The sequence below is a fragment of the Plecotus auritus genome, assembly GCF_963455305.1.
Source record: "Plecotus auritus genome assembly, chromosome: 5".
Taxonomy (NCBI): domain Eukaryota; kingdom Metazoa; phylum Chordata; class Mammalia; order Chiroptera; family Vespertilionidae; genus Plecotus; species Plecotus auritus.
Genome location: NC_137776.1, coordinates 33,584,824 through 33,598,695, shown reverse-complemented (window position 1 = coordinate 33,598,695; position 13,872 = coordinate 33,584,824). Strand labels below are relative to the sequence as shown.

General features: G+C 50.1%; 1 protein-coding gene across 1 annotated transcript; it reads right to left on the bottom strand.

Annotated features, from left to right (window-relative positions):
* Positions 1–4,471: 4,471 nt before the first annotated feature.
* Positions 4,472–8,122, bottom strand: LOC308248718 (intestinal-type alkaline phosphatase-like; the record flags this gene model as incomplete). Its single annotated transcript, XM_080668993.1, has 11 exons — positions 4,472–5,504; positions 5,586–5,702; positions 5,923–6,114; positions 6,201–6,335; positions 6,450–6,522; positions 6,620–6,754; positions 7,024–7,196; positions 7,280–7,454; positions 7,626–7,741; positions 7,855–7,971; positions 8,050–8,122. The coding sequence occupies 11 exons, from the start codon at positions 8,120–8,122 to the stop codon at positions 5,209–5,211; spliced, it is 1,602 nt and encodes a 533-aa protein (XP_080525119.1). The 3' UTR covers positions 4,472–5,208.
* Positions 8,123–13,872: the final 5,750 nt, after the last annotated feature.

Below are 13,872 nucleotides of genomic sequence, written 5' to 3'. Positions count from 1 at the left end.
CAAACTTAATTTGTTCTGGAAGGCTGTTCGAAAACCGAATTCTTTTTCCCCATTAGGAATAATGTAAATTGAATTGATCTGTTCCAGACCCCAGATGATTCCCTGTTTTAACCTTTCTTACTTTTAGTACCTATCTATTATACTGTTTAATCCACAAATAAGCACTTTAAAAACAAAAAGGACATGAACTGTAAATGAAAATTTAACAAAAAGGAAAGGAAATGTATAGTAAAAAATGAAAATGTAACAAAAATTATAAGCAGCAACAAAAGAAAAAAAGCACACATATTCACAGCATACTGTCCTGAGATTTTTACAGTGGTAAACTGACTCATATTCATGCATTTTCTCCTGTTTGTCACCTGAGAGATACGTGACTGATCATACAAGTATCAGCATGAAAAGGTTGTAAGGTTGAGAAGCGAATTGTTCGAGAAACGAGGTTCCACTGTACTTATTCTTTTTTTCTATACAGTTCAACTGTTTATGATTACTGAAGATGTACTAGTATAAGATAACTGTTAAGACTCTTTATGGCTTATGTAAATATTACACTAGATGCAAAATACAGAAAAATGAGACAGACCGAAAACCTAGGACCACGATAGGTCACAAGATGGAAATGATCCAGAGTGTTTTTCACAATGAAGGCCATACAACCTGACTGCCTTCCATTTACCTGCCCATTCCTTTGGAGAAAATTTGGCCTCAATTCACATCTCACAGTTACAGTATTGCCCCATCCTCAATAGCCCACCATTTCTACAAGAGGGTGATACTGAGACTTCCTAGGAATGAGTCTTCAGAGCCCTGTAAGACCCACTATCCAACCAAAGTGTTAATCATCAATGCATTCTTCAGACTGATTTATGGCCACAAGGGGTAAGTGCAGGCTCATGTTAGAAGTCCCTGGATTTTTCTACTGCAGCAGCTTCAGGGTGAGCAGAGCCCAGCCAGTGAGGAATCCTGCTCACAGTTACAAGATGGGGTGTGACCATGAAAACTCTCCAGACAACCAAGAATGAGTCATCTTGATGGCAAAGTATTGAAAAGGGCTCTTGTGAGTTTTCCTCCTTCTCTTTCTAACTTCCCTCCTAATTCAAGACCAAGGTCCTGACATGTCTTGAGTGACAAGAGCTATCAGTCTTAGGCCCCCAATAAAAACCTTAAAAAACACACTTTCCATGTGTCTGCTCCATTAAGGTAAAGACAATCAAACAGATGTTAGGAATGTTCCCATGGACACCTGACTTTGCAGCCAACAATGTGTTTGACAATACACCCCTCATACCTACACATTGAAAAAACTTGGAAGCAGAAACTATTATAAAATTTAGATAGCCCTGGTCAAGCAATTCAGTTGGTTAGAGCATTGTCCCAATATGCCAAGGTTGTAGGGTTGATCTGTCAGGGCACATACAAGAATCATTCAATGAATGCATAAATAAGTGGAACAACAAATTGACATTTCTCTCCCTCTCTCTCCTTTCCTCTCTCTAAAAAAATACATACCATAAAATTCACCCTTTTAAAGTGCACAGTTCAATGTTCTTTAGAATGTTTGAAGTTGTGTGGCCATCAACACTAATTCTAGAATAATCTATTTCTAAAATCTGTAGAGTTTTATTTTTATTTTTTTTAATTATATATTTTATTGATTTCTTACAGAGAGGAAAGGGAGAGGATAGATAGTTAGAAACATCGATGAGAGAGAAACATCGATCAGCTGCCTCCTGCACACCTCCCACTGGGGATGTGCCTGCAACCCAGGTACATGCCCTTGACCAGAATCGAACCTGGGACCCTTCAGTCCGCAGGCCGATGCTCTATCCACTGAGCCAAACCGGTCAGGGCAAGAGTCTCTCTTTGTCTTTAACCTTTGGAATTTTAATTATGATGTGTCTTGGTGTGGGCATCTTTGGGACTCTCTGTGCTACCTAAACTAGTAAGTCTATTTCTTTCACCAGATAGGGGAAGTTTCCTGTCTTTATTTCTTCAAACAGGTTTTCAATATCTTACTCTCTCTTCTCCTTCTGGCACCCCCATAATGTGAATGTTAGTATGCTTGAAATTGTCCCAAGAAGCTCCTTACACTATCTTCATATTTTTGGATTTTTTTTTTCTTTTTGCTCTTCTCACTGTGTGTTTTTGCTTCCTCATATTCCAAATCATTGATTTGATTTTCAGCATCCTCTACTCTACTGTTGATTCCCTGTAAATTATTCTTCATTTTAATTAGTGTATCCTTCATTTCTGACTGGACCTTTTTCAAGTCTTTGAAATTCTCACTAAGATCCTTGAAAGTCTCACTGAGTCCCTTGAAGCTCTCATTATAACCATTGTTTTGAACTCTGTATCCAGTAGTTTGCTTGCTTCCATGTCATTTAGGTCTTTTTCTCCAGATTTTTTCTGGTCTTTCATCTGTGACATTTTTCTTTGGCTCTGCATTTTGGCTGCTTCCCTGTGTTTGCTTCTATGTATTAGGTAGAGCTGCTATGTCTCCTGGAATTGGTAGAGTGGCCTTGTGTAGTAGGTATCCTGTAGGGGCCAGTGGCTCAGCCTCCCCAATCACCTGAGCTGGGCACTCTAGGTGCATACCTGGGTGGGCTGTGTGCGCTGTCTTTTTATAGTTGAACCTTAATTACTGTTGGCGTCACTGGGAGGAATTGAGCCCAGGCCAATTGGCTGTGAGGACCAACAGCAGAAGAGCTGTTGTGCAGAAGACACCCCTATGGAGTAAGACTTGCTTCAGTGGGGCTTTGGTGCTCAAGTCTGCCCCTTGAGTGTGTCACTCATTGATGTGTGGAGTTTAACCTGGCACGGTCTGAAGCTGTCCACCAGTTGCACTGGTTCTGGGCCTCCTGGGAGGTGCAAAGTCAATCACTGCCTGTGCCCTGCCTGGGACTACCCACACAAGCAACAGAGTGATCTGCAGATGGCTCCAGGTGCCCAGGAGAGGCCAAACTGTGATCCAACACAAGCTGCTGCTAATGTCAGGCCTGGGGCCACTTATTAAGAGGTATGGGACTCGCTTGGTCCAGCTGCTACTTGTTGATGGATTTAAGGAAAGTCTGAAGCCTGAGCCAGGACAGGCTATTCATAGGGAAAAGCTGCTGCAAATGGTTTGGGTGGTGCTGCAAATTGGGCAAGGTAGAATCTCAGGGAATCACTAGGGCAGGGCAAAGAGTGGGGCAGGTTGATGGAGGCTCAGATATGGCACCTGCCATTCAGCTGTGTCAGGGAGAGGTTTCAGCATAGGAACAATGACCTCTGTGAGCACTTTTGTCTGGGAGAAAGCTGCCCACCCCCGAGTTCTTGCCCTGATGCCAGACAATTTAGTTCCTCCCAGATTACATGTATGTCCCTGGATCCTTTCAAGCTGCTGCCCCAGCGCTGGAGCTCAGAGGGAGTGAGTCTGAGTAAGTCTGTGTGCTGGCCCTTTAAGAGGAACTATCTGGTCTCCAGAAGCCTCTGTGTTACTCAGCCATAATCGCTGCTGGTTTTTATAGCCCGAAATTATGGGGACTTCTCTTTCCAGTACTGGAAGCCTGGGCTGAGGGGTCTGCCATGGGAATGGGACCCCATGCTCCTCATAGGAGGCCTTCACAGCCAAGATATCCCTCTGAATTAAAAAACAAAACAAAAACAAAAAACACCACATGAGGGTCTGGACTAGCCCATTTTGCACTTCTGCCCCTCCTTCCCATCTCAACATGCTTTCTTCCTTAATTCCCTGGTTGTGTGATATGACCTTATTCAGTCAGATTTCAGGCATTTCTGAATGATGGTTGTTCTGTTACTTTAGTTGTATTTTTTTTTTAATCCTCACCCGAGGATATTTCCCCATCGATTTTTAGAGAGTGAAAGAGAGAGGGGAAAGACAGAAATATCTGTGAGAGAAACACAATTGGTTGCCTTCTGCACAAGCCCTGACCAGGGCTCTGACCAGGGCCCGGACCAGAGAGGACCCTGCAACCGAGGTATATGCCCTTGACCAGAATCAAGGCCCTTTGGTCTGCAGGCCTATGCTCTATCCACTGAGCCAAACGGCCAGGGCTTAGTTGTATTTTGATGTGGTTGTGGGAAGAAGCGAGTACCATATTTACCTATGCCACCATCTTGGTCCCTCCCCACATATGCCCAGGTTGATATTTTCAAAAAAGTCATGTTATGTCCCTGCTCAAAGCCACACTCTGGATGAAGTTCGAGCTCTTTCCCCATTCCTCCTTATTCCTCATTTCCCCCCCATCCAATTTTGACCCAGCTCTTGGCTTCAAAAAGTCACTTGCTGCCACAGGGCCCTTGCTAGCATTGCTGAAGCCCTCTTGCCTTCAATCTTGGGCACCTGTCTGCTCCCCAGGGAGCCCCTACCTGCTCCCTGACCTCATCTGAGTTATCTTCCCCTCTGACTCACACACTCTGTACCCCCAAATGCTAATTTTTCTTTCAAGAACATATCAGAACTGGCATTACATTGTAAAGCAGTTTATTTTAGATTTATATGTGTCCCTCCCAGAATAGAGGCCCCTGGATGCAGGGAATCCCCTGTTTACAAATATATGTCTAGTGCTCACATGGCCTCAGGGTGGGGCAGGGCTGCTCTGGTGCTGCCCACTGCACCAGCAGCTTCCGTGATGTGCCTTGGACCGCTCAGCCAGGATGGGCATTGGGAGGTGACCACCTCAGTAGCTTAGTGATGGGGGACAAACTCCTCTCTTCTCTGTGTCCCCATCTCCTCACTGGGCCCCTAGATGAGAAAGCCCAGGGCATTATGTCAAAGGCACTGGGTGTACTGGCCACAGCAGCCTATGGGCCAGGAAGTAGCCATAGGACAGGTTGTAGGGTGACAGGAAGCTGTCCCTCTCCTGGATACCCCCTTACTCCCCACATGCCATACCCCCCATGTGCCAGAGTCCTCAGGTCCCCATGGTGCTACGAAACTTCCTTGGCAGTCAAGGTTGGGGGCTGGGAGTACAGAGCATTTGGGAGAAGCTGGAGAGCTTCAGGAAGCCACCACCTCAGCCTCCAGGGTGCCCCAGTCCGGCCCTATCCCAAGGTGGCTGAGTGGGGGCAGTGTACCCCAGGGTAAAGGTCAGGCCCTGGGAAGCTTGGGGGTGATGAGGGGAGATTCAGTATTGGCAGTAAGTGGCCCAGAATTGGTGTAGGGCCCCAGGGGGAGGTGGGCCCTCAGGGTGAGGGGTGGGGAGGTCAGGGCTTAACGGTCCTCAGCAGCAGCAGCAGCAGTGCCCCAGTCAGCAAAGCCAGTGAGGGGCCTGCTGAGGGGCCTGCTGACGGCTCCGAGTGCTCAGCAGGCGGTGTCAGGCCACAGGCGGTGTAGGGCTCCAGGCAGGCGGCGAAGGCCATGACATGCGCCACCATGCTCTGCTCCTGCACACCGTGCATCAGGTGTGCCTGCGGACCACGCGCGAACACCGCCACGTCCTCACCAGCATGGGTCTCAGACGACAGGGGCACGGCCGCCTGCTGCTTGTAGTTGGGGTCCCCTGGATAGATAACGGGGAATCAGGTATGGTGGGCACCCTCCCACGTGTTCCCCCTGCCTGCCCACCCACTGGTGCACTCACTGCTCTGGCTGTCACGAACATCTGACCGTGAGCCCCCGCTGATTGCAAAGCCAGGGCCATTGCCATAAAGGATGGAGGTGTAGGCCTTGCCATCCATCGCCTTCTCAGGAGCCAGCCCTGCGGGGAGAAGGGGACCTGTGATGGCACCAACACAGCTCTGCAGCGCCCCCTGTGGGCTAAGCCCCAGCACTGCTTGCCTATTCAGTGACTTAATCCACACAAGACCCTGCAGGGCTATGGCTATTATGACCCCATTTGACAGATGAGCAAACTGAGGCTCACAGCATTTTCTGCCTCCTAATTGAGGAAGCAGCACCTGCCACTCTCCCAGACCTACCGAAAATGGAGCTGCCACGCAGAGGATAGCCACCGAAAGTGAAGACGTGAGAGTGGTCAGCGGTGACAAGGGTCAGTGTGTCCTTCTTGCTTGTGAGCTGGCTGGCCCTGTCAATGGCATCATCAAAACTGACAGCCTCGGTCAGTGCGAGGTAAGCTGTGCTATCATGATGACCATGGTCAATGCGGCCCCCTGCAGAAAGACCATGGGTGGGTGGTGGGGAATGTGCACTGAATATCCTCCCACCTCTGCTCAGTGAGGGGGTGCCACTGACTCACCCTCCACAAAGAGGTAGAAGCCCCGGGGGTTCCTGCTCAGCAGACGCAAGGCGGCTTCTGTCATCTCCTTCAGGCTTGGGTCCTGCTTGCTGTCTCGTTGGGCCTCATAGTTCATGTCCCCTGGCTCAAAGAGGCCTGTGGGGAAGGGGACCGGGGTGACTGACAAGCTGTGGAGTGGGGTCCGTGCACACACGCGTGTCCAGGGACCCGGAGGACAGGGCAGGAAGGTGGGGAGGGGTGGGTCATTACCCATGAGGTGTGTTACGGAGGGGTCCTGGGACGCCTGAATGAGCGCTGTTCGGTTCCACACATACTGGGCACCCTGGGAGGGACAGAACCAGGCCTCAGCCCACGGCTCTACAACCAGCAGCCCTGCCCTTGTCCCTGCTCTATCCCCTGCACCCACAAGCCCCCGTCACCTCATGCTTGGCCTGCCACTCCTGAACCAGGTCCCGCATGTCCATCCTGACTCCTCTCTGTGAGGCATCACCAGGGTACTCAGGGTCTGGGGTCCCCTTGGGAAACATGTACTTGCGGCCTCCACCCAGGATCACCTGGAGCCAGAGGAGTAGGGCAGGTGAGCTTGGGGCCTGCCTGGCCCTTTGCCCCCTGAACAAACCATCTCTAGGTCCCCTCCGCCCCCAACCAGGTCTGTGGTGACGGCCTGGCTTGCCTGTACCTTCTACACCACCATCCCAAGTGCCCAGAGACACTGCCAGGCCCCAGACCCCAGGCCCCAGGGCTGAGGCTGTGGTTGCCTGGGACTGTGGCCAGCGTGGGGCCCACCCCCTCTGCTCAGGTCCCCACTGCCCTCATGACCCACATCAATGTCCATGTTGGAGATGAGCTGCGTGGCAATGTCCCGACAGCCGTCCTTCAGCGCCTGGGCAGGCATGTCTGCATCCGAGTACCAGTTGCGGTTCACCGTGTGCGCGTAGGTGCCGGCTGGCGAGGCATGCTGCACCCTCGTTGTGGTCACCACCCCCACTGACTTCCCTGCGGGTGATGGAGGTCAGGTCAGGGTGAGCCACTGTGCTCTCTGGGCCCGACCCCTGCCCACTAGGCTGGCCCAAGCCCACCTGCTTTCTTGGCCCGGTTCATTACGGAGATGACCTCATTGCCATGGGTTGTGTTGCACTGGTTAAACCGGGCTGCTGCACTCACACCAATGGTCCGGTAGTTGGTCTTTACACCACACAGGAAGGCTGTAGCCGTGCCTGCACTGTCTGGCACTTGTCTGTCCACGTTGTATGTCTGAGGACAGAGACACCCTCAGCTCCTCTCTGGGACAGACACCCAGATCATGACCAGGCCCTGTGCCCCTAACTCAGGCCTCAACCCTCCTGGGGCCTTCCCTCCTATCAGGCTCTCTAGACCCACCCCACCCCTGTGGTTTGGAGCACCCTGAGGCCACCCAGCCCTTACCTTGGCCAGAGCCATGTATGGGAATTTGTCCATGGCCAGGGGGGTCTCAGGTCCCAGTTTGCCATTCATCTGCCCCTTTAGGATCCGAGCTGCTGTCACCGTGGACACCCCCATCCCTGAAGGAGTAGAACCCAGTCAGGTCTGAGTCCGCAGGCATGGCTGTGTCCATAGGTAGCCCTGGGTACCAGGATTGTGGGGCTCTGGGAAGGGACATGCCATGCACACTCACCATCCCCCAGGAAGAGAATGAGGTTCTTGGCGGCGGTTTGGATGGGCTGCAGCTTCTTGGCGGTGTCCAGAGCCTGGGCTGCCTGGTGGTTCCAGAAGGCTGGGTCTTCCTCCTCAGCTGGCCAAGGGGAGAGGGCGGTCAGGTCTGCCTTGGGGGAGCACCCCATGTGTGGGCCCGCTGGGCGGGGCCCCTTACCTGGGATGAATCCGAGGGACCGCTGTATCCTCAGGCCCAGCAGCAGCAGCAGCAGCATGTGGGCTCCCTGCATGCCTGTGGGATGGTGGGCCAGCGAAGGAGCTGGGTCTGCAGAGGGGCCGGGACCTGGTGGTGCTGGACTTGGACAAGGCTGAGACACCAGGGCACCAGCTGCAGGACAAGCTCTTTGGGCTTAATCAGGGGAGGCCTTCATCCCTGGCTATAAAAGGCTTTGGGTCCCTCCCAGTGCCCCAGGCAGCCACCCTGAGACAGCCCCTCCTGTTGGTAGGGTGTGACAGCCTTGGGGCAGGGGTCCTGCAAAAGGTGGAGTCATCAGCAAGGAGAAGCCCAGGTGTCTCCCCAGGGTAGGGTGGGGCTAAGAGGCCAGTGCCCTCTGGGTGAGGAGCATTGAGGGGTCCTAATAGGGCTCCCCCTATCATCTGCTCCTGCAGTCCTGGGCACCTGTCACTCCTTTGTTCACCTCATCTGTTCAGTATTTCCTTGAGCCAGTTGGGCCCAGGCTCAGTTCTGAGTGCTGAGAGAGGTGGGGTGCAAGCACAGGGCCTGCAAGGGGCCTGGTTTGGCTTCCTGATGTCGTCCTGCCACCCAGGTGGCTTTTCACCAGGCTTGGCCTGGGCAGGTGGACAGGCACTGGGCTACTGGGTGTGTTGGGGCCCAGAGTCTTGTTCACTGGAAAAGGGTGGGGTGGTGGTGACAACAGTGGGGACCTGGTCTGTGTGTCCAATTACCCTGGGCTGGGCGCCCACAGCCTTGCAGTGTGTGTGTGAGAGACAGGCCTGTAAGCCAGGTAAAGGGGAATAGGCAAACTGAGACAGAGAGGTAAGCAGCAGTTTGTAGCCGTCTAGTAAATCCTATTTTCTCTAAACCAGAGACACTTAAGAGTTTGCACTTCTCCTCCCCAACCAGAGGGTAAATAGCTTAAATCATTCTACTCAGGGAGACAAGTAGCAGAAATCCATTTAGTGCCATTTGCCAACCACACCCTAGCCTAGGATCATCTGTGTGAAAGGGATCAATCTCATTTTGATTCATCGACTTAAAGCTCTGGAATATTCTATTTAGATCATCCCCTAAGCCCTCTCCTAAAGGCGCAGCCTTTACAATCCCTTCAAAACAAAGGTCCGGCCTGGCTAGGAGCAGAAGGCCTCCCCCACCTCTTTCTCCACAGGCTTGCAGCTCCTAAACCAGGGGTGGGCAAACTTTTTGACTCCAGGGCCACAATGGGTTCTTAAACTGGACCGGAGGGCCGGAACAAAGCATGGATGGAGTGTTTGTGTGAACTAATATAAATTCAAAGTAAACATCATTACATAAAAGGGTACGGTCTTTTTTTTTTTATTTCAATAGTTTTATTCATTTCAAACATTTTAACAAGAAGAATGTAAACACTAATTATTATAATTTGAAACTTCAAAAAATGGAGGAATCATAGCACAATAACATACCTTATATTGAAGATGGCAAAGGCAAAATAAAATTGCCTAACAAAGGAAAGGTACAAAAGCTTTTCAAATTAAACTTAAATATAATAAAATAATTTAAAACTAAAACAAATAGAAAAGAACAAAATGTGTAAACAGTAAATTAAACATTTTCTTTAGTGCAACTTCCAAATTATGCCCGGGACGTAGATGTAGATGGCAATGTAGACTGGGTTGAAAGGTTTTTGGTCTTTAAAACATCAACTTCAGTGGGAACAGTGTTGTTGGTCTCCTTTTTAGCTAATGCTCTGATACTGTGCTCTCCAGGGGCGTGTCTCCCTACATCACCACGATAACGTGTCTACGCATTCCCAGGGTGATGTCGGGGGAGGCGTCCCGCCCGCTCACTCAGAAGAAGGAGCTGCGGCCATGTTTCCCGACGTTGCCATGTTAACACTGCTGCTGGTGAAGGAGCGGAGGGGAGAGCAAGAGAACCCTCCGCTCTTTCGGCTCCGCGGGCCGGATAGAACAGCCGATCGGGCCGGATCCGGCCCGTGGGCCGTAGTTTGCCCACGGCTGTCATAAACACTTAGGGACCCCAGGAGGCTTACAACCAGGAAACAGTGGGCCGTGGCAGTTTGTCTCAGAAAAATCTCCAAGGCCCCCTTTTCTCTGACTTCTTAGGGAGCCAAAGTAGCCCAGCCTAGGCTCATTTCCCTAGCCCCGTGGTTGGCAAACTGCGGCTCGAGAGCCACATGCGGCTCTTTGGCCCCTTGAGTGTGGCTCTTCCACAAAATACCATGGCCTGGGCGAGTCTCTTTTGAAGAAGTGGCATTAGAAGAAGTTTAAGTTTAAAAAATTTGGCTCTCAAAAGAAATTTCAGTCGTTGTACTGTTGATATTTGGCTGTTGACTAATGAGTTGGCCGACCACTAGCCCTTCCTTGTTTCATTGTCCCCAGCTTTAATAAACGTCCTCTAAAATTCACCTGGACTTGTGTTGTGAAATTTTCTTGCATGAATTCAAGAACCCACACACTACCTGTCAGCCCTAGGCAGACCTGCTTGGGTCAGGTACCCTGTCCGGTAACAAGTGTGCCTTCAGAGGGCAGGCGGGTGGGGTCCTGTGCCCTGTACATGATGTTGTTTGCTCCGTTGGACAGGGGTTTGGAGCACAGGCCTGAGTCTGCTCTCCTCTGGTCAGGAGCGTTCAGAAGCATTCCTCCCACCCAACAATCCTACCTTTGGGTATGAACCCAAAGAACTGAAAGCAGGCTCTTCAAGACATAATTGCACCCCCATATTCATAACAGCACTATCCATAACAGCCAAAGGTGTGTCGGGGCCCAGGACAGGCCGCCCCACAATATTCCACGGTGACCTAGTGATTATTTCCAACTGCAGTCACCTGGGAGGCAGCAGGAGCAGGATGAGGCCTGAGTCTCCTCTGTGTCCCTGAAAGCAGGAGGTAACATCCTGGGAGGCACAGGTGCCTCCCCACTCCCAAGGGCTGACACAACCTTATCACAGCTGGGAATCCGGAAGGAGAGGGCTGTGTCAACAAGCCTGTCCCGCCTAGCCCAAGCCCTGCTTACATTCCTTTTAATGAGCAGTGACTTTCTCTGTCTGGTCAGTTTCTCACAAATGTGTTTGTACAAAAAACAAAAAGGTGCCTGGTTCGAACATTTCTTGAGCCTCATTTTCTCACCTGAGCATCACACTGTGGTTCTCCTGCACATGTTTTAAACTGGTTTTTCTCCTTGAGGACTTATCAGAGCCTAAATATCCTCATTTGTGTCCCAACATTTGGGTTTTTGCAGGGTGAACTCCGAGGCTGTTTAAAGAGCATGACTCTGCTCCCAGGCCTGGAATCGGCCCATAGAACTGTGATAGACAGACATGAGCAGAGCCAGTGTGATGGGCCAGGTACAGAAGGTCACCAGGGCAGAAAGCTACAGGTGCCCAGCAGCGGATAACTGTAGGGTGTGACCTCACCACCAGCGTGGCCTTTCCTCCCCTAGCATATCCATGGTCATGTGGTTTCAACCTCTTGACCTTTTCTCCCTAGAGATAGCATTTACACCTCAGTTGTATTTCAGCTATGGGTCCAAAAAAGCAACAAAACCAGACCAGCAACCCCATGGCTGACCTCAGGACCAGCTGCATTGAATAATGGCCCCCTGTGCTGGCCAATGAATCAGTGGAGGCCACAACTCCAAAAGGACACACCTGGAAAACTGCTGAATATTCTATCAAGATCTTCCTCTGGGACCTCCCCTAAAATCTCCACCCTTAAAACCCTTAGGATGGAGGACCCAGTGCTTCTCCTTTTCCTACCCCCCACCCCCACCCTCAGGCATGTTACCATTACCTTCCTCACTCCCAAGCTCCTAGGGCCCTTCCTTTGCCTCCACAACTCATTTCCTCAGCCCATTTCTTAATTTTATAAAGAAATGTTCCCTTATAAGTCTTGGCTCTGAATTCTTTCCTAGCTAGAACTCAAGTACCGAGGTTGCTGAACTTGGGTCCAGTCTGACTCCACCACTCAGACACCTGGTGCTGTTCCTGCCGCCTACAACAGAATGCTCTGCGCTGATTTCTGTTGATAAATAAACTAGAGGCCTGGTGCACGACATTATACACTGGGCGGGGGGGGGGGGGCCTCTTGCAGTCCAGGACTCTTCTCTCCTTACCGCCCGCCTGCTTGCTGCTCCTTAGCGCTACTGCAGAGGCGGGAGAGGCTCCCGCCACTACTGCTGAGCTCGCCAGCCACGAGCCTGGCTTCTGGCTGAGTGGTGCTCCCCCTGTGGGAGTGCACTGACCACCAGGGGGCAGCTCCTGCATTGAGCATCTGCCCCCCTGGTGGTCAGTGCTCATCATAGCGACCGGTTGTTCTGGTCATTCTGCCGTAACACTTAGGCTTTTATTATATATATAACCCAGAACTTGTGCTCTATGGCCTGAACCAGAACTTGGACCTGACAAATGCCTCATCATGTTACCCATTGTTCTTGCATCACAGCCCTACTTTTGATCCCTGAGTCAGCAGATTCTTGAATTTTGCAGTTGCCCCCACCTATCAGAGAACCAGTGATGGAAGTTTGTGGTCTTCCCCGCAGCCACTCGCCTCTCTGATCAGCAGCCCCTCCACTTTGCCTTTGGAAGCCTTGCTTTGTCCCCTCCACATTGGAACATGTCTCTGGTTCACACCAAGGGCTACGTCCCTGATTTGCAAATCATATCTGAATAAAACGCTCTTTTAATTCATCTTGGAATTTTTGTTAACATCCTGTTAATCTAGTCTTGTATCAATTTTTATTATTTTATTACTAGTCCAGAATTAAGAACTAAAGGGCAGAAGGAGGAGAATTATCCCCTCTCCAATAGGTACAAGCAATTCACATGTCCGTCAACAGATGAATGAATAAACAAAATGTGGTGTCTATACTGTGGATGAAAACGGGGTTTTATGGAAAGTAACCTCACAAGGAGATCTGACCATAAATTCCTAACTGGGCAGGTCATGCTGGGTAGGCATGTCCCAGGCCTATAACTTCTTTAGTGAAAGATTTGAAGCCAGTCCTGTCCTTTGCTCTTGTGCATCTAGGTTAACACACCTTTGAAATACCAGAAGTAATATCCCTCAAAGGGTTATTAACCCTCAAGAAAGCACATAATCTTTTAAAAAAATATATTTTTATTGATTTCAGAGAAGAAAGGAGAGGAAGAGAGATAGAAACATCAGTGATGACAGAAAATCATTGATCAGCTGCCTCCTGTACGCCCCCTACTGGGGATTAAGACCACAACCCGGGCATGTGCCCTTGACTGGAATCAAACCCGGGACCCTTCAGTCCACAGGCTGATGTTGTATCCGCTGACCAAACCAGCTAGGGCTCTTTTACCGTGCTTCCCCGAAAATAAGACAGTGTCTTATATTAATTTTTGTCCCCAAAGACACGCTAGGTCTTATTTTCAGGGGATGTCTTATTTTTCCATGAAGAAGAATACGGTACACATTTATTGTTAAATGAAAATAAAGGAAATTTATTACCTGTATACGGTACGGTAGTACGGTAGTTGTCAACACAAACCAGACAAACTGTGAATCCTACAGTATCAAGAATTTACTCATTTATTCAATGACAATCATGTCATCTTCTGGAACATCATCATAACAATCCAATTCCTGAATTTCCTGGTGAATTTCTTGTGACTCCATTTCTTTCAGAATCAGTGGACCAAATCTCTCATGTTTAGCAATAGCACTGTCTTTAAATGAGTACTTCTTGTCAAGGTAGCCTGCTTGCAGTGCATTTGCAATGCAACTGTCAGTGATTTTCTCCCATGAATTCTTCACCCAAGTCACAACTTCTTGCAGTT